This window comes from Ursus maritimus, unplaced genomic scaffold (assembly GCF_017311325.1).
Source record: "Ursus maritimus isolate PB19 unplaced genomic scaffold, ASM1731132v1 scaffold_13, whole genome shotgun sequence".
In the NCBI taxonomy this organism is placed as follows: Eukaryota; Metazoa; Chordata; class Mammalia; order Carnivora; family Ursidae; genus Ursus; species Ursus maritimus.
The window spans coordinates 66,969,357-66,995,553 of NW_024423675.1; the positions used below are offsets into that span (position 1 = coordinate 66,969,357).

The 26,197-nt window shown below is 36.8% G+C and overlaps 1 protein-coding gene across 2 annotated transcripts in view; it reads right to left on the reverse strand.

The window, feature by feature from the left end:
* The window catches only part of PDE10A (phosphodiesterase 10A), a 292,346-nt gene that overhangs the window by 152,588 nt on the left and 113,561 nt on the right, over positions 1-26,197 (reverse strand). For both annotated transcript variants that reach the window (XM_008688476.2, XM_040628044.1), the window contains exon 2: positions 22,508-22,636. In XM_008688476.2, the coding sequence (XP_008686698.2) occupies positions 22,508-22,636 (129 nt within the window). The remainder of the gene's footprint in view (positions 1-22,507; positions 22,637-26,197) is intronic.

Here is a 26,197-nt window from a genome sequence, read left to right on the forward strand (position 1 = left end):
TTAACAGCAGCTGGGTCAAATGAAGAAAAATCTTTTCTTATTGGAAAAAATTTAAAAATTAGAGACAGTATTTAGTAAATTTCTGCAATTTATCATGAGGCCATAATTTCACTTGGTTATGTGAAAATTTAGAGAATATAACATTTTTACGTTGGCATCCGTGTCACTTAAGAACTAGAATAGGCAGCAAGAATTTCTTCATTCAATGGGTGAAAATGGATCCTTAGCTTCAGTGAAGGCATTCAATAGATAATAATGAAAGCTAGAACTTAAGATACAGCACTGACTACCCATAAGGAAAAAGAAGTCGATTCATGGACAGTACAGTTTTGGACAAAGGAGTTCTCTAGTACTGGCTATGGCGTCTGTTGGAAGTTATTACTACCTACGGCTCTTCCTCAGAAGTAGTTGCAACTATAGAAGTGACTAAAATGTTTATTCACAATGATTAAAATAACAAAAATTAATTTTTTTGAAATAAAGTAATATTTTAACACGTGCTTACTATATTTAAAGCTCTAGTAAAACTCAAGAGGCTAGCGAGAAAACTACTTTAAATGAGTAAAATAAAATTCAGACATCATTAAAGCAAGATGTAAAATAAAGTCAAGAATATGAAACTAGAAAGCAGTTATAGGAATTATAATTTCTTTCATTTTTTTAAAGATGTATTTTTTTGACAGAGAGTGCACAAGCAGGGGGAGCAGCAGAAGCAGAAGGAAAGGGAGAAGCAGACTCCCCACTGAGCATGGAGCCCGACATGGGACTCCATCCCAGGACCCTGAGATCATGACCTGAGCCGATGGCAGACGCTTCACCGACTGAGCCACCCAGGCACCCCTGGAAATTATAATTTCTAACACTAAAGACATCGTTCTGTTTAAACAGACAAACAAATGCGAGAACATCTGTATCACGGAGGCTAATACCTGAGACACCCCAGGGGAGTCTGGAACCTCAGGGCAGAGGGACAGGACCAAGCTCTTATCCCCCTGTTCCAGCCTGGCACCACCAGACTTGGCTTCCTGCTGCTCAACTGAATTGCTATCCACCTGCTTCACAGAAATCATGTCTGGTTTCATGTTAAAGGTATCCCTGGATGTAAGAAGAGTTGAATGGAAAATAGGGAAAAAAGAACTCTGTCCTCAGCTTTCTTATAACCTGCAGAACTGATGGATTTCTAAGAACTCCTGAGGTGCTTATGTTACAGCTGTGACTGTTGTTAAAAATATTATTTTCCTTCAAGTTAAGGGTAGAAAATTCTGTGACACGGCTTTTCCCCCTTTTTCTTTTTAATACTCTCACCACTGGCTGGCTGGGTTAGGGACCAAGTACTATCACGGTAACCTTTTTCAAAATGTTCATTTACTTCTTATATTTTGGGCTCTGTAGCAGTATCACATGGTCCTGGAAAAGTTTTAAGTCTATTTCACAAAATCAAAAAAGGGACAGGATCTCAGTGGTCCTCACTTTGTCTCATAACTAAACCACGTGAGCGCTGTGCTGCTTTTGGAGTTATAGAAGTCTATGCAGAATGAAAATCTGAGGTTCCCCTGAGCCCAGATCAGTGATGAATGATAATTTCTGTCAAGTTCTTTCTGAAGAATAACTAAATTACCTCCTTCTTCAAATGTAATTTTTTTTCTTTCTCACAGGAGGTGAACAGATTCAGTTTGAAGCATATTCTACCAAAAAACCTCAACAGACTTACTGTGATCTGAATTTTTTATAACTTCCAAGATGTAAGTCACATGATCAACTTAATATGCCCCCTTTACTTCTCAAAAGACCCCTAATTCTATCACCTAGAATCACAGAGGGTCATTTGATAGATCCCGAGAAAACAATTCTTCAGATTAGCGGTATGCACATGAAATGAGCAGCAGGACGTGGCTCAGCTCACTACTTTATGGACAAGCACTAAGAGCCCCCTATTCTCTGGACTCAGACCCAGTCACCGGATCACAGTGCAAGGAGACACATGTACGGTCCTTTACTTAGAGCAGTCGTCAGTCAGCCACCGGATTCATTCATTTAGTAGACTTGCACTGAGTGGGCTAGGGATTAAGAAAGAACGTGACAGGACACACACGCACCCAGGAGCCTGCGGGTCACAGAGAACTGGACAAGAGGCTCGGCCAAGTCATCGTCAGCGGGAGGGCCCAGGAGGAAAATGAGCTGACTTCAAAACCTCTCAGGCTCTACAACTACCATTGTTTGTGTGGTTGTTTATAAAATTTGCAAAAATCAGGCATTTTCACCACAGCTGGTGAACACTACTGTCTTTTTAATCTGACCTCTCTGTCACATTTGGGGCATGCTGCAAGGCTGTGGACAGGTACAGCCTTTTCAGGATCCTCCTAAAGGGAAACTGAGTTGGGGGCATATTTAACTTGGTTTTAGTGGGATATATTTATGAGCTTCCTGGTCACTTCCATGATGGTTAAAAATTACTTATCCTCCCAGGAATACCCCTAACATGCCCTGTGCCACCTAACTAGCGTAGGAACACTGGGTACCAGTGACAAACTGGTTAGCGTGTGCTGTCAATCCAAAGAAAACATTCCAAACAAAAACTTGAAAAGACCTAAAATATTATAGCTTACATATGAAACAAGTTTGAGGCAGATTTTCCCAAATTTGTCAACAATCCTAAAAATACTGACACAACATTATCAATAATGAGTCATAAAGCTAAAAGAAAATTTTCTAAATTAGCAAAATAATTTTTAATTCTCTCAATCATAACAGCAGAAGACTGCATTATTTTTCTATCCTATGTAAAATGAATTTACAAAACTGTCATACAGAGATCCAAGAGTGTATAGCAAAAAAAAAAAAAGTACTATAGGGATGTTTGAAGGAATAAATTAATATCATGTTATATTAATATTCTACATTTGTGTGATATTTGTGATATTTTTTAACTTTTCCAAATTCGTAACTTAGGATATTCCTTTCCTCAATCCAAAGAAATATTCAATTTTATGCCAAATTTTAGGAAGGTCTCTCTCTCTCCAGTTTCAAAAACATGAATCTACTCCCTATGTACAGTGTCACTGAAGATATGAAAGCAAGCCGGGGATGCTGTGGGCCGCATATGGGCACATCCAAGTCAATCTGGGAATATCCCCTATAGACTCCCAGGAAGATGTGATACTTGAATTAAAAATTTTTTAATTTTAAAAAATTTTAAATTGTATAAAATATACATAATATAAAATTACCATTTTATCCATTTCTAAGTTTATAGTTCAGTGATATTTAATATTTCACATTATTGTACCATCTCCAGAGATTTTTCATCTTGCAAAACTGAAAGTCTGTATCCATTAAACACTAACTCCCCATCCTCCCGCCCCCAGCTCCTGACGCCCATCATTTCACTTCTGTCTTTAAGAATCTGACTACTCTAGTCACCTCATGTAAGTGGAAACATACAGTATTTGTCCTTTCCTAAGTAGTTTATTTCATTCGGCGTAATTCCTCGAGGTTCACCCATGTTGCAGCGTGTGCCAGGATCCCCTCCCTTTTCAAGGCTGAGTAACATTGCACTGCACACCACATTTGGTATCCATCCATCCATCAGTGCACTCTCGGGCTGCTTACACCATCTGGCTGTTGCAAAGAATGTGACTACGCACATCGACGCATAAATACTTCTTCCAGTACCTTCTTTCAACTCTTTTGGGGATAGACCCAAGAAGTGGAACTGCTGAATCACATGGTAATGTTATCTTTAATCTTCTGAGAAACCACAACACTGTTTGCATTGCAGCTGCTCCATGTTGCATTCCTACCAGCAGGGCGTAAGGGTTCCAACTGCTCCACGGCCTTGCCAACACTTGCTACTTTCTGGGTTTTGTTCATTTTTTTTTTATGGCCATCCTAATGGGTATGAGGTAGTTTCTCACTGTGGTTTTGATTTGCATTTCCCTATTAGTGATGTTGAACATCTTTTCATGTACTAACCTGGCAATCTGTAACTTCCTTGGAGAAACATCTATTCAAGTCCTTTGTTCATTTTAAAATCCAGGGTTTTTTGTTGTTAAGTAGTATGACTTTTTTTAGATATTCTTACCAGATGCATGTTTTACAGATATTTTCTTTTCCATGGGTTGCCTTTTCACTCTGTTGACTAACTCCTGAGATGCATAAATTGAATTTTCAGGACAAATATGGATAATTAAAACAAGGGGGGAAAGGGCATCATTAGTTGTGCTAGTATGGGAGCATAAAACAAAAACCTTGCTGGTATTCTGTGGAGATTAAGTGAAGGGTTTGTGTGGAGAAACACAAATGTAGATGAAAGGTCAGCTTCTAAGCTGGACGGACTGAGCTTCAGCCCACAGTTCTGCACCAAGGCGGGATTTCAGTCATGGGATTAATATGGGAAGATAGTAAGGACGAATGCACCCGCTTTGACATCAGTACAGAAGACTGATTTCAGAAGGGTTTCTTTGCAAAGACCCCATTTACACCTTAGCCAGGCCCGCGCCTGAAACTAGGTGAACTGGTTATCCCGCCCCTCCTCTACGAAAGCTCCGAGCCAGAGCCACAACCGGAGCACATCCGCCCCGCCACTTCTTTGCTGTTAGTTATCTTTGGGAAAACCCATCTCATAAAACTAATGAAATAAAGACATCAACATCCAGGAACACTTTAACATGTAAAACCTCTAAGACGTATCGGCAGTTTGAAAACTGACTAGCTGGATAAGATAATGTCTTAAATCAATGGTGAGCTCCTTTTCCCTCAGATAGCTAAAACAAAAATAATTTTAAACATATATAAAGTCCTAGGGCGCCTGAGTGGCTCAGTCGGTTGAGCCTCTGCCTAAGGCTCAGGTCATGATCCCAGGGTCCTGGGATTGAGCCCCATGTTGTCGGGCTCCCTGCTCAGTGGGGAGTCTGCTTCTCCTTCTCTTGCTGCATACCCCCGCCCCGACTTGAGCACATGTGCTCTCTTTCTCTCTCAAATAAATAAAATCTTCAAAAATATTTTAAATGAATAAATTAATAAATAAATAAATGTAAATGCTATTCTACACAAATATACTTGTGGAAATATTAGGGGAAATATTTTTACTATAAATCTTAGGGAAGAAGGATTTATCATAAATATAAACTATTAAAGTCACTTTTAAAATATTAAAAATATACATAGATCTATAAAGCCTTCATTTTATTGCAAAATGAAAAAACCTTTAATGTGATTATAGAAATACTTCTTCATGAGAACACTGGCTCTACTTTGCAGGCCTCAAAATATTAATATCTTGGCATATTTGTATAGTAGCCAGATGAAGGTATCTCTTTATATCTTTGTCTTGAGACGAGATCATGAAACAAGTGGCAGACTTTGTTGCCTTACCAATAACCATTTCTTCTTCCTCACCAAAAGGTGTCACAAGTTATTAAAATGATTTTCTTCTGGTAGCTCTGTGCTCAGGGAAGGAGTAATTTTCCCAACCTAGTCAAGGGAATTTTAATCGTTAAGCCAATCATGAGAATTCTGTTTTCCTGGTGAGTGACGTGACAGACAGACAGTGCAAATCAGGCAGGTGGCGTACATAAAGATGCCCTTCTTCCCACTTTCCGTACCTGCAAATGCCTGCATGTGATGGAATGTCAGGAGCATTCTGAGTAAATACGTCATAGGACAACATATACAGGCCAGCTCTTCACCCAGTCAAAGCAGCTATTTGCTTGATTCCAAAAGCTTTGTAAGGTCATACCATACAACCAAATGAACAGTGTGAGCTCCATTCCTGTGATGCTTAACCTACACATTTCAAATAAAGAATCTGGGCGGCATTAGGGAAAGGACATTTTCCTTTCTACGTTCAAGCAGATACTAGGCCAGACCAGGCAAGAAGGGAGTAAAACTGTTATCATACCCCATTTTCCCCACAGATGACCTAACTAATCAAAGATGACATCACTCTTTCCTACTGAATACAGACATAGCCTCTGAGTCCTAATCTCTCCCCTACCTACTACTGCCAATCACTAAGCAGCTGTCAATTTATTACCTATTTGCTATCCTGCACCTTGAGAACGCTCGCCAGATACCAAGCATGGAGACTCAGGGTTACAGGACTGTCACAAAGGAATGACCTCTTTAGAGTATCACTTGCATTGCAAATGTCTCTATATCCTTGTAAAAGGCCCCTAAGGGTGACTCTGGAAATAGGGAATACACCAGACCTTTCAGAGGAAATGTCTAGAGCACACAGGTACAGAGCTGGTCTCGTTACTGTAAAGTCCAGCTCACATTCTGCCATGTGTTGACCTAAGAAAGGGAAAATAGTGTGATGGTTAAGAGTGCAGCTTCTAGAATAAAAACACTGTGTTCATATCCCAGCTCTGACGCTTAACAGCCCTATTTCAGTTTCCTCATCTGTAAAATGGGGATGATAACGATATCCTTCTCCTAACACTGTTGTAAGGATTACCTGAATTATTACAAGCACTTAGAATAGTAGTTCACATATATGCATGTATTTGCTATTATATTTTGGAAAATTTAAACTTTTATACAAATTTATAACTCTTTACTGAGATCTTTGTGGGTTTTTTCCTTTAAACTATTCGAGTAGGTTAATACAGTGTTTTTTTTAAATCCATAGACATAAAAGCTCCTTTACCTGCTCTTTCCTGTTAAATTCTTGGTTTTTTTCCTCTTAAAAGCATAAAAATAATTTTTTAAAACTTCTTTTTATGGGGCGCCTGGGTGGCACAGTCGTTAAGCATCTGCCTTTGGCTCAGGGCATGATCCCAGCGTTCTGGGATCGAGCCCTGCATCGGGCTCCTCCGCTGGGACCTGCTTCTTCCTCTCCCACTCTCCCTGCTTGTGTTCCCTCTCTCGCTGGCTGTCTCTGTCAAATAAATAAATAAAATCTTCAAAAAAAAAAAAAAAAAACCAAAAACTTTTTATAAAAAAAAATTTTTAAAAACTTTTTATAAAAAAAAATTTTTAAAAACTTTTTATAAAAAGTATGGTGAGTTTCTGCAATCTTATGGGCTTTGCTACATTCACTCATTCTTTCTATAAATGCTTACTTGTCAGGAATTAATTTCATCTCATAATGCTTTAGTTTTATTAGTAATCTCCAGTTCTACTTAAACTCTGCATGCCCATATATAACTTCAGTGTATCCCTTCATTCAATAAATATTTAGAGCAAGAATTCTACCTAATGGGATACTGTTGCAGGCAATGGATTTGCAATTCTTTTTTTTTTTTTTAAAGATTTTATTTATTTATTCGACAGAGATAGAGACAGCCAGAGAGAGAGGGAACACAAGCAGGGGGAGTGGGAGAGGAAGAAGCAGGCTCATAGTGGAAGAGCCTGATGTGGGGCTCTATCCCAGAACGCCGGGATCACGCCCTGAGCCGAAGGCTGACGCTTAACCGCTTTGCCACCCAGGCGCCCCTGGATTTGCAATTCTTAAAGCAAAAATTAAATATATGCTGCATGTTACGTTTTAAAATGTGTAAGGGAAATATAATAAGTATTTTTAATGTGAAAAAATATTAAAAAATATTTTGCATCAAAAATCGCTTCCCCTTCTAACCTCCTCTTTAAAGCATCACACACACTATAAAAACTAAAGTTATATATCTTAGAAATTGCCAATAATTTAACATATTCTAAGTATCTTACATATTAGAATTTCATGTAAATAGTTTCTGAAGAAAGTTTTAATAGGACTTACTCTAGAACTTAATTTTCTCAGCCCCACTGTAAAATGACGTACAAAAAGCTGAACAGGTAATACAGTATGAGGATAATCAGAGGCCAAACTGAAATCTGAGTACCTCCAATGACAGTTAAAGAAATATTTCAAGGCTGTGAGAAATATTATTAAATTCATCTCCAATAATTCTCATACATATGTAACTATGAAATAAATTTGGTTAATTTACATGTTTTAGATAAAATCTTCAAGCAAAAAATATATAAATTCCAAAGTAAGGAGTTTTGACTATGGTTGATCTAAGGACCCTTGACTTTTTTTCTTTTTTTTTAAGATTTTATTTATTTGACAGCAAGAGACAGTGAGAGAGGGAACACAAGCAGGGGGGAGTTGGAGAGGGAGAAGCAGGCTCCTGGCCGAGCAGGGAGCCCGAGGCAGGGCTGGATCCCAGGATGCTGGGATCCTGATCTGAGCCAAAGGCAGATTCTTAATGACTGCGCCACCCAGGTGCCTCAGGACCCTTGACTTTTAAAACGCTTAGCCTGAGATCAATTTTTCAAACATCCCTAGAATTAATGGTTCCTTAATGATTATAAGCTTTTGGTGTTTATAATCGGTCAAAGATAAAGCATTCCTTTTGTCATTTTTATCATTTCCTTTTCAATTTGTTTTGGAAGTGTGAGAACTGTCCTGACGTTTTTGGGTCTCTGCTCAACGTTCTGTGCTTTATGAGTCATTCTTGATAATGTTTCATGTTTTACACAGATGAGATAGATGAACGCTTTCCCTGCTCCTGAAGCTGGGCGTGAAACCTACTTAATAAACAAACAAAAAACAAAACAAACAAAAACAGTGGAAAATGTAAAAGTTGTGCAAGGTTCTATAAAAAGTTTCCAGCAAACTTTATTCCTTGATGTTTCACAAACATACAGATACACTTTTTGCTTCAATTTCAAAAGACTGAGCCACTGCATTAAGGAATCTACAAGTGACTGATACTGACATGACAAACCACAAACAAGTGCACAACTGATCAGAGACTGAAACTTCACTGCATTGGTTTTTTTCATACTGAACAAGATACTACAGACTGTGAAAACCCACTGAAAAAATACCTTATCAAGTTTTCTTCAAACCTTTACACAAGTTCACATTGCTCTTAAGATAAACTCCAAAGCCCTTACATACAGCCTCAAAGGTCCTGCACAGCTGATCTCTGCTCACGTCTGCATCCACTCCCCTCAGATGCTACACAGAGCTCTTCCCCCGTTACGCGCTCCCGACGCATGCTCCCTCTTTTCTAACCAGCAAACTCACACTCTACTGTCCCACAGAACCCTTTCCTGGTTCCAACAAAGTAAGGTCCTCTTGTTACATTAACCCATTAAAAAACGACCTTCTTTTTAGCAGGTTCTTCCTAATTTTGTCCAGTTTTCTTGAAATATAATTGACATACTGCACCATACAAGTTTAGGGTGTACAGCATGATTTGACAATAGGTCAAGAAATGATGACTATAATAAGTTAACATCCATCATCCACACAGATACAAAAAATATATATATTTTCTTGTGATGAAAATGTCCAGGAGCTACTCTTAACGACTCTCCTCTATATCCTACTTCAGCGTTAGCTACAGTCCTCATGCTGTACATTATGTCCCTAGTACATATTTATCTTACAAACAGAAGTTTGTCCCTTTTGTCCACCTTCCTCCAATTCTCCCTCAAACCAACGTCACCTCTTGTAACCACAAATTCGATCCCTTTTGCTGAGGCTTTTTTTTTTTTAATTCCACAAAAAAGTGAGATCAAACAGTATTTGCTTTTTTTCTGTCTCACTTATAGCACTTAGCGTAATGTCCATCCATGTTGCCACAAGTGGCAGGATTTCTCCCCTTTTTATGGCTGAATAGTATTCCATTGCATACATATGTATATCAATTCTTCTTTATCCGTTCATATGTTAATGGACACTTAGGTTGTATCCATATCTGGGCTGTTGTGAATAATGCTGCAGTGAAGATAAAGGAGCAGACATTTCTTCAACATAGTATTGTCTTTTCCCTCAGATATATTCTCAGCAGTGCAACTGCTGGGTCGTAGGGTGGTTCTATTTTTAAGTTTTTGAGGAGCCTCCATATTGTTTTTCACAGTGGCTGCACCAGTTTGCATTCCCACCAACAGCTCATGGGGGTTCCCTTTTCTCCACATCCTAGCCAACAAATTGTTATCTCATCTTTTTAAAAATTTTATTATTTTAATTCCAGGATAGTGAACATACAATGTTACATTAATCTAAGTTGTACAATATAGTGACTTAACACTTTCATGCATCACTGTGTGCTCATCTAGACAAGTGCCGTCCTTCATCCCCATCACTTATTTCCCCATCTCCCACCCACCTCCCCTCTGGTAACCATCAGTTTGTTCTCTATAGCTCAGAGTTTGTTTCTTTCTTTTTTTCTTCCCTTTGTTTCTTAAATTCCATATATGAGTGAGATCATACGGTATGTCTTTCTCTGACTTATTTTGCTTAGTATATAAAACTCCATTATATATACGTACACACACATACACACACACACATATATATACGCGACATCTTTATCCATTCATCTTTCGATGGACACTTGGGCTGCTTCCACAATTTCGCTATTTTGATAATGCTGCGATAAACATACGGGTGCATGTATCCCTTTGAAATTTTTTTTTGTATTATTTGGGTACTCAGTAATGCAATTACTGGATCGTAGTATAGTTCTACTTTTAAGTTTTTGATGAACCTCCATACTGTTTTCCACCGTGGCTGCATCAGTTTGCATTCCCCCCAACAGAACAAAAGGGTTCCTCTTTCTCCACATCTTTGCCAACATTTGTTTCTTTGTTGTTGACTTTAGCCATTCTGACAGATGTGAGGTGGTATCTCACTGTAGTTTTGATTTGTATTTCCCTGATCATCAGTGGTGTTGAACATCCTTTCAAGTGTCTGTTGGCCATCTGTATGTCTTCTTTGGGAAAATCTCTGTTCATCTCTTCTGCCCATTTTTTAAATTGGATTATTTGTTTCAAAAGCGTTGAATTCTGTAAGTTTTTAAAATATATTTTGGATACTATCCCTTTATTGGATATGTCATTTGCAAATATCTTCCCCCACTCAGGTAGGTTGCCTTTTAGTTTTGTTATTTCCTTTGCTGTGCAAAAGGTTTTTATTTTGATATAGTCCCAATAGTTTATTTTTGCTTTATTTCCCTTGCCTCAGGAGGCATATCTAGAAAAATGTTGCTACAGCCGATGTCAAACCTTACTGCCTATGTTCTCTTCTAGGATTTTTATGGTTTCTGGTCTCCCATTTAGGTCTTTAATCCATTTTGAGTTTATTCTTTGTGTATGGTGTAAGAAAGTGGTTCAATTTTCCCAACGCCATTTGTTAAGAGACTTTTCCCATTGGATATTGTTTCCTACTTTGTCAAAGATTAACTGACCATACAGCTGTGGGTTCATTTCTGAGCTCTATCTTGTTCTATTGATATATTGTCTATTTTTGTGCCAGTACCATACATACTGTTTAGGTTACTACAGCTTTGCAATATGACTTGAAGTCTGGAATTGTGATACCTCTGGCTTTTTCTTTTTCAAGATTGTTTTGGCAATTTGGGGTTTTCTGTGGTTCCATATAAATTTTTAGATATTTTTATTCTAGTTATGTGGAAAACGCTATTGGTTATTTTGGGAGGGATTGCGTTAAATCTGTAGGTTGCTTTTAACATTATCTTAACAATATTTGTTCTTTGTGTCATCTTCATTTTCTTTCATCAATGCTTTCGTTTTCAGAGTATAGGTCTTTCACCTCTTTGGTCAGGTTTATTCCTAGGTGTCTTGTTATTTTTGGTGCAATTGTAAAGGGGATTCTTTTTTTAATCTCTTTTTCTGCTGCTTCATTATTAATATATAGAAATGCAACAGATTTCTGCGCATAGATTTTGCATCCTGCAACTTTACTGAATTTCTTTATCAGTTCTAGTAGTTTTTTGGTGGTGTCTTTCATGTCATTGGCAAATAGTAAAAGTTTTACTTCTTCCTTACCAATCTGGATGCCTTTTATTTCTTTTTGTTGTCTCACTGCTGTGGCTAGGGCTTCCAGTATTATGTTGAATAAAAGTGGTGAGAGTGGACATACTTGTCCTGTTCCTGATTAGAGGGTAAGCTCTCAGTTTTTCACTACTGAGTATGAAGTCAAGTTGTGGGGTTTTTATATATGGCCTTTATTACATTGAGGCATATTCCCCTCTAAATCTACTTTGTTGAGGGTTTTTATCATGAATGGATGGTGTGGGGCGCCTGGGTGGCTCAGTCGTTAAGCGTCTGCCTTCGGCTCAGGGTGTGATCCCAGAGTCCTGGGATCAAGCTCCGCATCAGGCTCCCTGCTCCGCTGGGAGCCTGCTTCTTCCTCTCCCACTCCCCTGCTTGTGTTCCCTCTCTCGCTGGCTGTCTCTCTGTGTCAAATAAATAAATAAAATCTTTAAAAAAAAAAACCCAAAAAACACGAATGGATGGTGTACTTTGTCAAATGCTTTTTCTGCGTCTACTGAAATGTTTATTTTTTTTTGTCCTTTCTCTTATTGATGTGATGTATGATGTTGTTTGATTCGCAAATATTGAACCATCCTTGCATCCTGGCAATAAAGCCCACTTGATATTTTTAATGTATTGTTGGATTCAGTTTGCTAATATTTTGTTGAGGATTTTTGCATCTATGCTCATCAGAAATATTGGCCTTTAGTTCTTTTTCGTGGTGTCTTTTTCTGGTTTTGATATCAGGGTAATACAGGTCTTGTAGAATGAATTCGGAAGTTTTTCCTCCTCTTCCAGTTTTAGGAATAGTTTCGGAAGAACAGATACTACTCTTTACATGCTTGGTAGAATTTACCATTTCGTCCTGAACTTTTGTTTGCTGGCAGTTTTTTGATTACTGATTTAATTTCATTGCTGGTAATTGGTCTGCTCAAGTTTTCTGTTTCTTCCTGATTCAATTTTGGAAGGTTATAGGTTTCTAGAACTTTATCCACTTCTTCTAGGTTGTCCAAATTGTTGCATATAATTTTTCATAATATCCTCCTATAATCCTTTGTATTTCTGTGGTGTCAGTTATTTCTCCTCTTTCATTTCTGATTTTGTTTATTTGAGCCCTCATTTTTCTTTGATGAGTGGCTAAAAATTTATCAATTTTGTTGATCTTTTCAAGAACCAGCTCCTGGTTTCACTGATCTGTTTTTTTTTGTTTTTTGGTTTTTTTTTAGTTTCTATTTGTTTATTTCTGCTCTAATCTTTATTATTTTCTTCTTTCTACTAGGTTTGGGGCTTGGTTTGTTCTTTTTCTAGCTCCATTAGGTGTGAGGTTGTTTGAGATTTTTCTTGCTTCTTGAGGTAGGCCTATACTGTTATAAATTTCCCTCTTAGACCTGTTTTTGTTGCATACCAAAGATTTTGTTGCATCCTTATCTCTTGTCTTTTTTGATGCTAGCCATTCTAATAGGCAAGATATGACACCTTAATGTTGTTTATTTTCATTTCCCTAATTGGTGACGTTGAGTATCTTTTCATGTACCCGTTGGCCTTTCCTATATATTCATTGTAAAAATGTCTACTTAGGTTCTTTTGCCCATTTTTAATTGAATTATTGTTTAATGTTCTTGTTTTAGGTTTTGGTTTTTTGGGTTTTTGTTGCTGTTGTTGTTGTTGTTGTTGTTGTTGTTTTGCTATTGGGTTATATGAATTCCTTATATATTTTGGATATTAACCCCATATCAGATAGATGGTTTTCCCATTCCATAGGTTGTCTTTTCACTGTAGAGTTTTTCTTTTGAAGTGCAAAAGCTTTCCTAGCTTAATGTAGTCCCACTTATTTATGTTTGCTTTCGTTGCTGTGGGTTAGGCGTCCCATCCAATAAACTGCTGCCAAGATCCATGTCAAGGAGCTTTTATCCTATGTTTTCTTCTAGAAGTATTATGGTTTCAGGTCTTACATTTAAATCTTTGACCCATTTTGAGTTAATTTTTGTGAATCGTAAAAGACAGAGGTCGAATTTCATTCCTTTACATGTCAATGTCCAATTTTCTCAGCACCATTTAATGAAAAGACTGTCTTTTCTCCATTGAGTATAAGTGACTCCAATGTCAAATATCAGTTGACCGTATACGCTTATTTATTTCTGGGCTCTCAATTCTGTTCCTCTGGCCTATTTGTCTGTTTTTATGCCAGTATCATACTGCTTTGTTTAACAGATCCTGAAACAGAAAGTGCGATTCCTCCTGCTCTGTTCTTTTTCAGGATTGCTTTGGCTATTCACAGCCTTTTGTGGTTCCATATAAATTTTAGGATCGTGTTTTCTACTTCTGTGAAAACATGCCATGGGAATCTTCATAGAAAATGCACTGAATCTATAGATGGCTTTTGGTAGTATTGACATTTTAACAATATTAATTCTTCCAACCTGTGAATATAGGATACCTCTCCATTTACTTGTGCTTTCTTCAATTTCTTTCATCCTTGTCCTGTACTTTTCCGACTAGCGATCTTTCACCTCCTTGAGTAAATGTATTCCTAAGTATTGTATTCCTAATGTATTCCTAATTTTATTGTTTTTGATACTACTCTAAATGAAACCACTTTATTTCTTTATAATTTATTGTTTGTGTATAGAAACAGTACTGATTTTTGTATGTTAATTTTGTATCCTGCAACTATACTGAATTCACTGATAAGACCTAACAATTTTTTGGTGGAGGTCTTTAGCATCTTTTGTATGTAAAATTATGTCATCTGCAAATAGAGACATTTTACTTCTTTGTTTCCAATTCTGATGCCTTTTATTTCTTTTTCTTCCCTGATTGCTCAGGCTAGGACTTTCAGTACCATGTCAAATAGGAGTGGTGAGAGTGGGCACCCTTGTCTTCTTCCTGATCTTAGAGGAAATGCTTTCAACCTTAGCATATTATATAATTTATTTAGGGTGGGGAGACTGGGTAAAGTCGGTCAAAAGTTATAAACTTCACATTATAAGACAAGTACGTACCGAGGATATAATGTACAACATGGTGACTATAGTTAACATTGCTATATGGTATAACTGAAAGTCAGTAAGAGAATAAATCTTAAAACTTCTTACTCTTTTTTGCCACCTTTAGAAACACTAAGTTCCATTACAACTGAATTCATGTCCAATACTTAACATATGTTAAACACATAGTAGATAGCTGGCAAATTTTAGTAAAATGAATTAACTTTAAACCTAAAATGATGACTCTGGGTCAGAAATTGAGCTGCATACTTTTCTAGACCCCATTTCAGCCACCAACTTCCTATGTTACAATATAAATGAACAACAATAAGATATTATGAGGGGAGAAGCAAAATGCAGAAAAAAGCCAATAAGGGATTAGTGAATATACATTGTTTATTACCTCTTGCAATGGAAAAGTAGCCAAACAAGCAGAGGATAATGGTTGAAACTGAATCGGAATTACGGAAACCTGGGGAAAATGTTCCATTCAAGAAAAACTCCAGAAGTTTCTTTAAATGTTTACTCTATTTTTTTTAATTAAAAAAGCAACATATATAAGAATATAAACTTCCCTATAAATCCCCCAAATCCAGAAACAACCACAATGATACACATTTTACTAGCTCTTTGTTGACACAATTATAAATGATTATTATCTTGTAAAAGATGGTAATATATCCTGTTCTGCAAATCACCATACTTTAATGAAGCTATCAATTAAAACACCTATTTTGGAGAGGGTTCCAAAATCTAGTTTCCCCCCCACTTTTCCTGTTACAGTCAATGCAGAACATGAATAACCAGTTAAAATGAGAGAAGACAGAAAAAAATTTAATACTATCTTCTCCCATTCTTAAAACAAGAAAAATATTTTCTAGATGTAAAATCCATAGCAGAACTATTCTCCAGTATATCAAAATTGCCAGCACATCAAAAGCAAACAAAAAAATCTGAAAACTTAAAAAAAGGTGGGGGGTGTGACTGAGCACATTCATCTTAACCAACTGCTGCTTGCATTGACCTGTTGTGTTCGCCCCTTGCTTTCAACCACCCTGCCCTCTATCAAATTGTTTCTATGCAGAATTTCCCGTGCCAAACTCTCCCTCCTCTCCAGGCTATCCCAGAAATAATTCACAGCAAGCCCTGCGGCTCTGCTTTTGATCCTATTGCTCTCCCAGCCAACACCAGCTTCGCATTTGCTCTTCCATAGGCCTCCAATGCCCAGGACAGTGGTTCTCAAAGGTGAGTTTGTACTAGAATTCCCTGGGAGGGCTTGTCAAAACAGACAGTAGGCCCCACTGGAGGAGTTTCTGATTCCACGGGTCTTAAGTGAGATAAGGCCTTCAGCATTTCTGACTAGTTCCCAAGTGATGTCCATGTTGGTATGGGGAATCAGACTTTGAGAATCAGTGGCCTAGATGAAGAACCAATTCCTACAAAAAGCTGTCTCAATTTTCATACCTCTTAGTGTCCTCAGTTCTCCCAGCATTGTCTTGAAAACCCACACTGCACCACCCAATATTGGATTATATAGCCTCGCATGCTGTACTCTCACTTCTCACCTTCTTTCCACAAGAAATACAGCTCCTGTGACTCACAAGGAGCCCAGGACACAGCAAATAGACAGGCATATGTGCTTAATACTGAGGCCCCAACGTGAATCTTAAAATCTCAAGCCAATTTAATTCTACTAAAATTTCAGTTTGCTACGTTATGGTAGATGTTTTCAAATATACCAGCAACAAATCCTGAAATAACCTTATTCCTTGATAATGTGTTTATTATCTGTCTTCTCCTAACAGAAAGTGGACTTCAAGGGAACAAGTTTATACTCCTTGTTCTCCAATTATATTCCCGGAGTAGGGGGACTCAAGATATATTTGTTAATCAGCATACTGAATGACTAGCTAGAGAAATGAGTAGTATCTGCTCATATTCCAGCTACAACTTGGCCACTCAACTGGATGTTCCTAGAAATTATTATTCAGTCTTTAATCAAATAATCTGGATCACTGTTAAACCTTCAGAAGCTTTTATGAAGTAGATTTAAAAAAAAAACAGAAATGGTTATACCACTCATCTTATAGGTTTTCATTTCAGTTTTAAAATCTGTGTTAAGTGAAACAAAATTTTAAATGCTGAAAAGAATTCTATTAAATAGATTCAATGATTTTAAACATCTTTTTCTACTACATGTGCAATTAGAAAATACAACTTGTATAAAAAGAAACACCAATGAAAACAAAGTATTTTTAAAAATCCATTAGCTCATAACATGTTCATTCATTAGAATCCCTTATAAACAAAAATTTTACTAGGAAATGTAGTTATGACGTTGAATGTACAAATAATAGCTACCACTGATAGGAAATTTATAGATACTACAAAAACTGCTTCAGAAATCAATCTAGCTTGTAACAAAGCTATTAAAATTCTTTGGATTAGTTTCATAATCACTAACAACATTTGTGATGATCTAAATTAATCTTTAAAGTTATCAAAATCCCAATCAACTTGATTAGATTGCTACAGAGCCCAAACACTCTCAAGAAAGAATATATTATGATACACCTTTGCAATAATATGAACAATTAACAGAATTAACAGAATACATCAAGTAACTCTTTGCAAATAAACTTTATTCCCCTTCTAGTTACCGGATTGAGAACTTAACGTTTATTTATAATTCAAACAAGGCATTCAACACATTTTGTTTCCATTCCAAAAAAACCAAAAAAAACAAAACAAAAAAACAAAACAAAAAAATGAAAGAAAAGAGAGAGATATGAACTTTCTATGTGAAAATGTAATTTCCATATTTGAGACAAAGCAATTTCAAGAAAAAGAAAGTGCCCAAAATGAAGTTCCAGTAAACCATTTCAATGATATGGGGTTTTTTTTGCTTATTCATGATAAATATTAATAGTTAACACATAATTTATTAGTGTCCTACTTACTAAAATCTTCTAACACTGCATGCATTGGCAAAATAATTCATGCCCCATTATTTAAAATCTCACCACATTATAAATACAAGCACAGAAACCATCTGTTGTATACTAAGGAGACAAATGCTATTTAATCTGCATTTCAGGCTACATACAGTAGGTTTAGGGGGCATGATTTAAATCTCACTAATTCTAGGTATGAAATATTTAGTAGTTTTATATGATGAAAATTGTTCCATCTCTATAATCATGGAGAGGTGAAAAATACGTAGTAACTACATTCTTTGAGTAAAAAAAATAATTCATGTATTTGTTGAAAATATTTAAGGCTGTAGCACCATTAGTTTCATTATTCATTATCTGGCATTTAAAAGTACACTGATAGTGATATGATCTGCTATTTAATATTTTAGACATATAAACACAATAATAATAGAAATCATTAGACATAAAAGTCTACACTGCTACTCATAATTTTTAAATGATCTGAGTTCAATCAATCACCCTTGAATACCAAACAGCTTCCCTTTAGAATATGAGTACCACAGTTACATTTTGGGCATTTTGAAAAAAAATCCATGTATTTTAAATATTCTAATACCAGAAGATGCCAAATATAGTCATACTGACTTCCAATGTTCTCACTCCTTTATGCACCCGTTCCTATATCACCAGCATTGTCAACTAATAGTTTTTTACATTAGAAGCCGAAAGGGGACATTGCTCATAGTCAAGGTGATTTGTGACTCTTCCTGAACATAACTGAAGTACTGAAATGTCATTAGGGATGCAAAACTATATTCCATCTTAGAATGTTACCACAAGATTCATCACCTCCTAATATTTATTTATTAATTTTATATTTATACCTTGATACTTGTATAGATGTTACTTTAGTAATCTAAGTCTTGACGCGTACCAGCTGGGCCTGTCAAATGTAACTTGCATAAAAATCAACATAAAATATAAAACTTAGTAGAACAATTCATGACCTAGATCATTTTTTTCTTCCTGAGGTTTTTCCCAAATGGAAGTACGGCCGTGAGTGTGTACAGACCTCAATACTTCCAGGGAATATTTATACATTCTCTAAATGAGAACATCAGATTATAAAAGAAACAAACGCTACCTCCAATTCCCAAACATCACTTGAAAATCAATTGTTTAGAATTCAGGATCAGAGGTCCACCTTCAAAAGGCAATCTGCCTCACAACTACAGCTAGAACTTTATGCATTTAAAATGCAAGTGGTATAAAGGCAATAAAATTAAACCTAAAACACTAACAGTAAAGACTTCGGAAATTTACATCTCTGAAGACATGTGGTGGTTCGCCTTTCCCAACCCCCTTTCTCTTTAACACAAAGCAGAGTGATCCACTGTGATGTGGATCCCCACAGCCCACTCTGGCTCACACACTCCAGCCTGGACTGCGCTCGACCTCACCGTCAGACTAACCAGAAGGAGGGAGAAACTTACTACTCTCTTCTGTTTGTCTGACTGCGAGCTCCTCAGAACGTCATCACCCAGTACCTCAACCGTGCTTCGCACATAGTTTGCTGAATAAATGAAAAGACAAGGTACCTTGATGGATTTAAGAATATGTACTATATAATCCCTCCCGTCAAGAAGCTTTAAATGAGTAGTGGGGAGATTAGAAGAGCATACGAATAGTTCCGATATCAGGCACAATCGGAAAACCAAGTGTAGTGACAAACAGAGGCTCACCTGGAGGTTGATAATCTAACCTTCCTTCCATTTATTTATTCGTTCACTCAAAAACGTTACAGAACCCCTCCACCAGGCATCGGGCGTGTTGTTGGTAAGGGATGCAAACACGACCACGACCCCCACAGACTATGCCCTCAAGCAGCTCACAGAGTTACTGTCTGGAGACTACAAGAACTAGACGCTGGACCTCCAGCGATCCTTCAGCTCCCCTTGGCGCAGTTTCAAAATCTGCCAGATGAACACGACTGCCTAATCTTCACTCGGTGTAATCAGATGTAAAGGGTCAATATATGTGAAATTCCTTGGAAATTACACTGCTCTATGGTCACACACTATCGATGCATTGCAAACACTGCGACAGTTTAACTACAACAGGCCATGCATTCTCCATCTCTTCAGCATTTTGCCTCTGTGCACTAAGCGAGTAGGTGCTCAATAAAATACTAAATGAATGAAGAAAAACCAGCGTTTTTGACAGTATGAAGTCATCATTAAAAAAACACTTGCAAGCAGTATGAAAGCTGGCGATTTTAAGAGCAAACATAATTTTGTAATGTAACTAATCATCCCATTATTCATTTGCTTTAAAAATCTGAATTTTCAAACACGATCTTTCTCTAAACAGAATATACCTTTACACAATTTCCTCCACAGTGAAGGTCATTTCCACAGGAGGCTGGTTTTTCAGTGGTTAAAAAATAAAATAAACGTTTCGTGAGTATTTATAGCATATAAAGCATTGTGCAAGTTATTTACTCCAGCACAGTTTTCCTTTGTTCATTTTCTTTTACTAAACTGACGCAAAATGAAATAATCTTCATAGGCCTGTTCCACTCATTTTCAACAAACTATTCTCCCAGAACCTCTAGCTGTCACACTTTGTTCCTGGGTCCGCCATGGAAACGGAAGCACTCCTTAAAAACCCTGTCCTCAAAAATGCCCTTCCTCAAAACATTTTCAATGAAGCAATTTGGAAGGAGAATAAGGCCTAGTTGAGGAGAACATAAAATTTTTAAAAATACTGAGGAGGGAGCAAGGGAAAAGAAACAAATTACTTCGACTGATCACTATGTTAATCCATAATTACATAGATGAAATAAAGATATTTAGCTGGCTTTCTGTACTTCAAAAACTGGGTGATGCCATTCACACATGATCCGTGCTGCACTGGCTCCCACGCCGTCGGCAAGGCTGCGCTACGGAATCGCACTGGACATGAAGTGGACGGCCTGAGATGCATTCTCGCGATAAACTCCCTGGGAGGAAGGGGCGCAAGGTCCCACCAGGCCGCAGTGGTAAAATGAAAGTCTCCCGTTTGCACTTCCACTGCAAGGGGTCTGCTTGCATTCCGCTGTGTCCCCACCACTAGATGGGAAGCCCCGAGTCACACCTCATTCAACCTCTTTTTGTTCCTGATCCCCGCAATAGTCTGCAGCCCCCACAGGGGCCACCAGCAAGATCCTCTCCACCCAATGACAAGTTTTTCTTCAGTTATAACTAAGCATTGCTTCAGTGACACTTGGCTGTTCTTAATCATCATTTAACTCTGGAGTATATGTACTCAACAGTTTACAGTATTATTTGATTAACTAACATAGAAAACAGATTCGAAATATAAGGAATGCCACATTCTAATACTTAGAAAAATCTAAGAGTTAACTATCATTGTAACCCTAAAAATTACGCAAAATTTTCATTTTCTAGGACCTATCCTTAGTTTCCTATCTCACGAATATCATTTATTCTTACACTACATTATTACCCACCATATACTGTATGATGTGCCTAAAGCACAACTCAGTCATACTTTTGAAAGCGTCAAACATCTCAAATTGTTTTCATATGTTTGAGGTTTGTAATAGCTGAGATATGCCATGTCCAGCTTTGCTTTTAATATTAAACGTTATAGTTGTTTTGAAAAGAATACATCTGTCTGGCATATTTATATTTCTCTCTCCCTCTCCCTGAACCTTCCCTCTCAATCCACACACACACACAGACACACACACACACACACACACACACACACTCACGCACGTGTACTCTATTTTAGTGGACGCGTAGAGCCCAACATGGGACTCAAATGCACGACTCTGAGATCAAGACCTGAGCTGAGATCAAGAGTTGGATGTTTAAACACGGCGCCCCTACATGTACTTTAAAATCTATTTTGTGCCAAAAGCTCTCTTCTGGAAAGGTTTATCTCTTTAATATAAAAATTATGTTAGAAAACCACAGACACTTTGAAAACTGGAGGAAAGTCAGCTCCAAGGAGCATATTAGTACCACAGTTCTAACAGCATAACATTTTAATAGTGATCATTTTTAAACTACTGGCATTTTTAAACTTTATAGCATTTTGTTACACTAAATAAATTTCCAGAAAAATAGCATGTATTTTTGTTTTTAACATAAAAGTTCTTCATATAGTTAAAATCATGTAACATAAATTTCTACTATAAGAAGAATATTCACAGAAATAAGAAGTCCTATTTAGCCAAATATAAATTCATTTAAAATTGAAATTATACTACAATATTCAAATCCAATCAAATCCAATACATTAATACATATTCAACTTGGGGGGAAATTTATTTCACTTCTCATCCCCTTCAAGCCCACATTTCTTTTTTTATAAATATAACAGCATCTTAAGTTCATGAGTGTGAACAAAACATCTAATGCAAAGTCAAGAGTTCTTTTCCTACTGCGTCCATAGAAAAATTGTTTAAAGAAATGTAATAATATAAATATATTTTTGCAATATAAAGAACATTTATATAATCATTAATAACAATCATTGAATAAAATCAAGTCTATTATTGATCTCTGCATTTTTCAATATGGTCGGGTCTAAATAAATTTGCCAGAGTTCTTTGCAAGCTTTTTTGAGTCAAGGATCTTATTTATTTCCCCTCATTCTAATTCATTTTATCTTTTTAAACAGAATAAAACTTACAGAATTAAAATGCTAATTTTGTCTACTTTATATGTTACTTTCCAGCAGTTTTCCTGTCACCACAAACTAGAAAATAATCCGTACTCAATCTGAATGAGATCTTACCTTCTGGTTTGTTGTTTTTCCTCTTCAGCCATTTTTCTACAGTCTCTGCACTAACACTTTCAGATACAAACTCGTCTAACACCTGGGGATGAAGAGAAAGATATGCCTTCACTTTTTCATCTGTCAAACCTGTAAAAGAATTAGAAAGAATAAAATTAACCTAGATGACACCTTCGTAAGCATCAAAAATATAGAAAAACGACACATTATGCTAAGATTGATTTAAGATACAAAATGAATGTAAAGATGTAAACACATACAATGGAATATTATTCATCCATGAAGAGGATTTAAATTCGGATACATGTTACAACATGGAGGAACCTTGAAAACAATATGGTAAGCAAAAAAAGGCAGACACAAAGGATGATTATTGTGTGATTCCACTTACATGAAATATCTAGAATAGGCAACTTCATAGAGACAGAGTAGATTAGGATTTACGAAGAGCTGAAGCGGGGGAGCATGGGAAATTATGACTTAATAAGTACAGAATTCTGTTTTGGGTGAAGGCAAGTTTTAGAAGTGGACAGAGGTAATGGTTACAGTACATGTTGTGAGTATAATTACTGCCACTGAATAATATACTTGAATCGGTTAAAATGGCAAATTTTATGTTATGTATATTTTGCCACTATGAAAAAACATAGTAAAAAAGACAAAGGTTAAAACTTTAGCAATTTTAAACTATAGACATTATATCATGTGACACAGGTATTTTCCAAGAGCAAATCCCAGTGTTGTCCCGGAGCCAATGGTGCACTCCAGTGCTGTAGAGGTAAGCCTCACAGAGTTCTTAGATCTTCCTGTAAGGAGTTAGCATAGCTTGAATTCGCAAGGTAAGTGAAACTCTAGCCAGAGAAGCAAACAGGAGAATATAGTACTGGTACATTTTAGGTACTAAAACAATGTTTACTGAATAGATTCTTATCTTTCGTTGTTTACAGCACAAATTCTCCTTTCTCTCAGGGGCACTGAATCCAATGATATAACTAGGAATCAGCTCAGAGCAATCGACATTTGTTCATTGGTATTCCATGTATGTAGTCAGCTTCACTGAAATAATTTTTCAGTCTAATAACAACTGTTGAATATACATAGGATTTTCAAACAAAGTACTTTTTTTTACATATTTTCATGTTGAACATATAAAATTATATGTTTTGAAATTGGCACTTCCTGTTGGTATGCCAGTCATTAAACAACTCCAAATCACGAAGAGGCGATCAATAATTATTACTCTGTGATGGCAATTATTTTTACTGTTACATCCTCTCTGTGAATTATTCAGTAAATTACTACCATCTTTAGGGATAGTCAGGTAAAAAAGGAAGTAGAAAATTGTCCTTTCCGAGGTAGAAAAGAAGAAAAGAAAGCATAGCTTTATGACTCCAGGGAGCAAGCTTCATGCTCCCACCACCAGACAAGCCACAGAATTAACACGTGTTAATTAATTCTGCTCGGGACTAAAGTCATAACTGCTCTGATTCTTCAACAGAATGGTACAGATGGGAAGGCAAATATTTTTTTCAATGAATTTAGTACTTCCACAGTCAATTCAAACTATAGATAGACAGATATGGATAATTATGTAGTTGTATTAGATAAAAGAAAAATAAGATCCTGTCTGTGCTCATGTGGCAAAAGAGCTCCAGTGATGTAAAATTCAATTTGAGAAATTCTACAAGGTGCTAAAGATAAAAGCCTGAACAAAGTAAGAGTTCTCCTGACAGAGTAAATTACAGTCCTTAGATACAAAAGGCACAGGATATTGAAGTAAACTAATAGCTGATTTGACCTTCAAGACAGACAATGCAAATTTCACATTCTCTCCAATCATGTCCTTCAGTCTTTCGAAACAGTTCATGGTTGACATTTGATTCCTTCCTAAAACTTCTGTGACACAACACTGCACTGTTCTTATCCTAACTTCCAATTTGCTCTTTACCTCTGCTTTCTCTTCAATAATCTATAATGATGACAGCAAAATCTGAATCAGGAATAGTAATATATTTTTGATCTCCAGTCCTTGGATATCCTTCCATCTTGACCCAAAACTAAATGAGTCATCTCTATCTCACTTACACCCAAAGTGATTTCAAGTCTCAGCTTTACTCCCTCTGTTATCAGTACTCTCCATTTTCCCAGAGACCCAGGCCAGAAACAAAAAGTCATAATTGGCTCATCCCCCTTGTCATCTCATTTCATCTTAGTGCACAATTACACAAGCCCTAGTTGCCATATTACATATCAAAGGACTTGTGTCTAAAATATACAAAGAACACTTAAAACTCAACAAGAAGATAACCCAATTAAAAGTGAGTCAAAGATCTGAACAGACATTTCATCAAAGAAGATACAGATATGATAAATAAGCATACAAAAAGATGTTCATCTGTCATCAGTGAACTGAAGTTAAAACAAAAATAAGACTCCACTACATACCTATTAGAATGGCTAAAATTCAAAAACGGTCAATTTTGGCAAGGATATGGAGCACCAAAAATTCTCATTCACTGCTAATAAGAATGCAAAATGGCAGTCACTTTGGAAGACTGTTTGGCAGTTTCTAATAAAGCTAACTATAATCTTATGATACGACCTAAAAATCACACTACTAAGCATTTACTCAACTGACTTAAAGACTTATGTCCACACAAAAACCTGCATGTCAATGTTTACAGTGGCTTTATTCCTTACCATCCAAAACTGAAATTACCAAAAATGTCCTGCAATAGGCAAGTGGATACATAAGTTGTGGGATAACCATACAATTAAATATTAATTAGCAATAAAGAGAAATAAGCTAATGATGGGCACCTGGGCAGCTCAGTCTGTTAAACATCTGCCTTAGGCTCAGGTCATGATCCCGGGGTCCTTGGGATAGAGCCCCACATTGGGCTCCCTGCTCAGCGGAGAGCCTCTTTCTCCCTCTTCCTTTGCCCTCCCCGCCCCCGCTCGTGCACGCTCTCTCTCTGATAAATAAATAAAAATCTTTTTTAAAAAAAGAGAAATGAGCTAACAAGCCATGAAAAACATGGATTAGGCTTAAATGCATATTGCTAAGTGCAAAGAGCGAGTATGAAAAGGCTGTATATTGTGTAATTGTAATTACACAACATTCTGGAAAAGGCAAAACTATAGCAAGAGAGAGTAAAAAGATCATTGGTTGCTAGGTATTCGAGGGGAAGGGAGAAAGACTGAATGGGTGAAGCACAGCACATCTTTTAGGGTGGTCAAACTATTCCATATGATACTATAATGGTGAATAAATGACATTATATATTTTTCAAAACCCACAGATGCTGTAAAATTTTAAGAAATCATTTAGAAAGTCAGGCTATCCCAGAATGGAAGGCAGGATATGGCAAAAGAATCTGAATGCATTATAAATGTATAAAACAACCCCACTGAGGGAGGCGGGGGATAAGGTGCTGACCCGAGTAACTTTAGAAATGAGTGGAATCTATAAGACTAAAAACGAAAGAAACTCCGCGGAATCACTGTACTCTGGTTGATAAAGTTATCTCACAGCAGGGAGAGTTTAACAATTCTCACACGACTGTTCATTTATACTGAAACTGAACAATTAAATAAGTAGATGGTGGGAATGAGGCTTCTCTATGGTAGAGCGGGATGTTCTAGATAAGCAAAAGGAGTCTAGATAGTCTTTAGGGTAACGGATTAGAG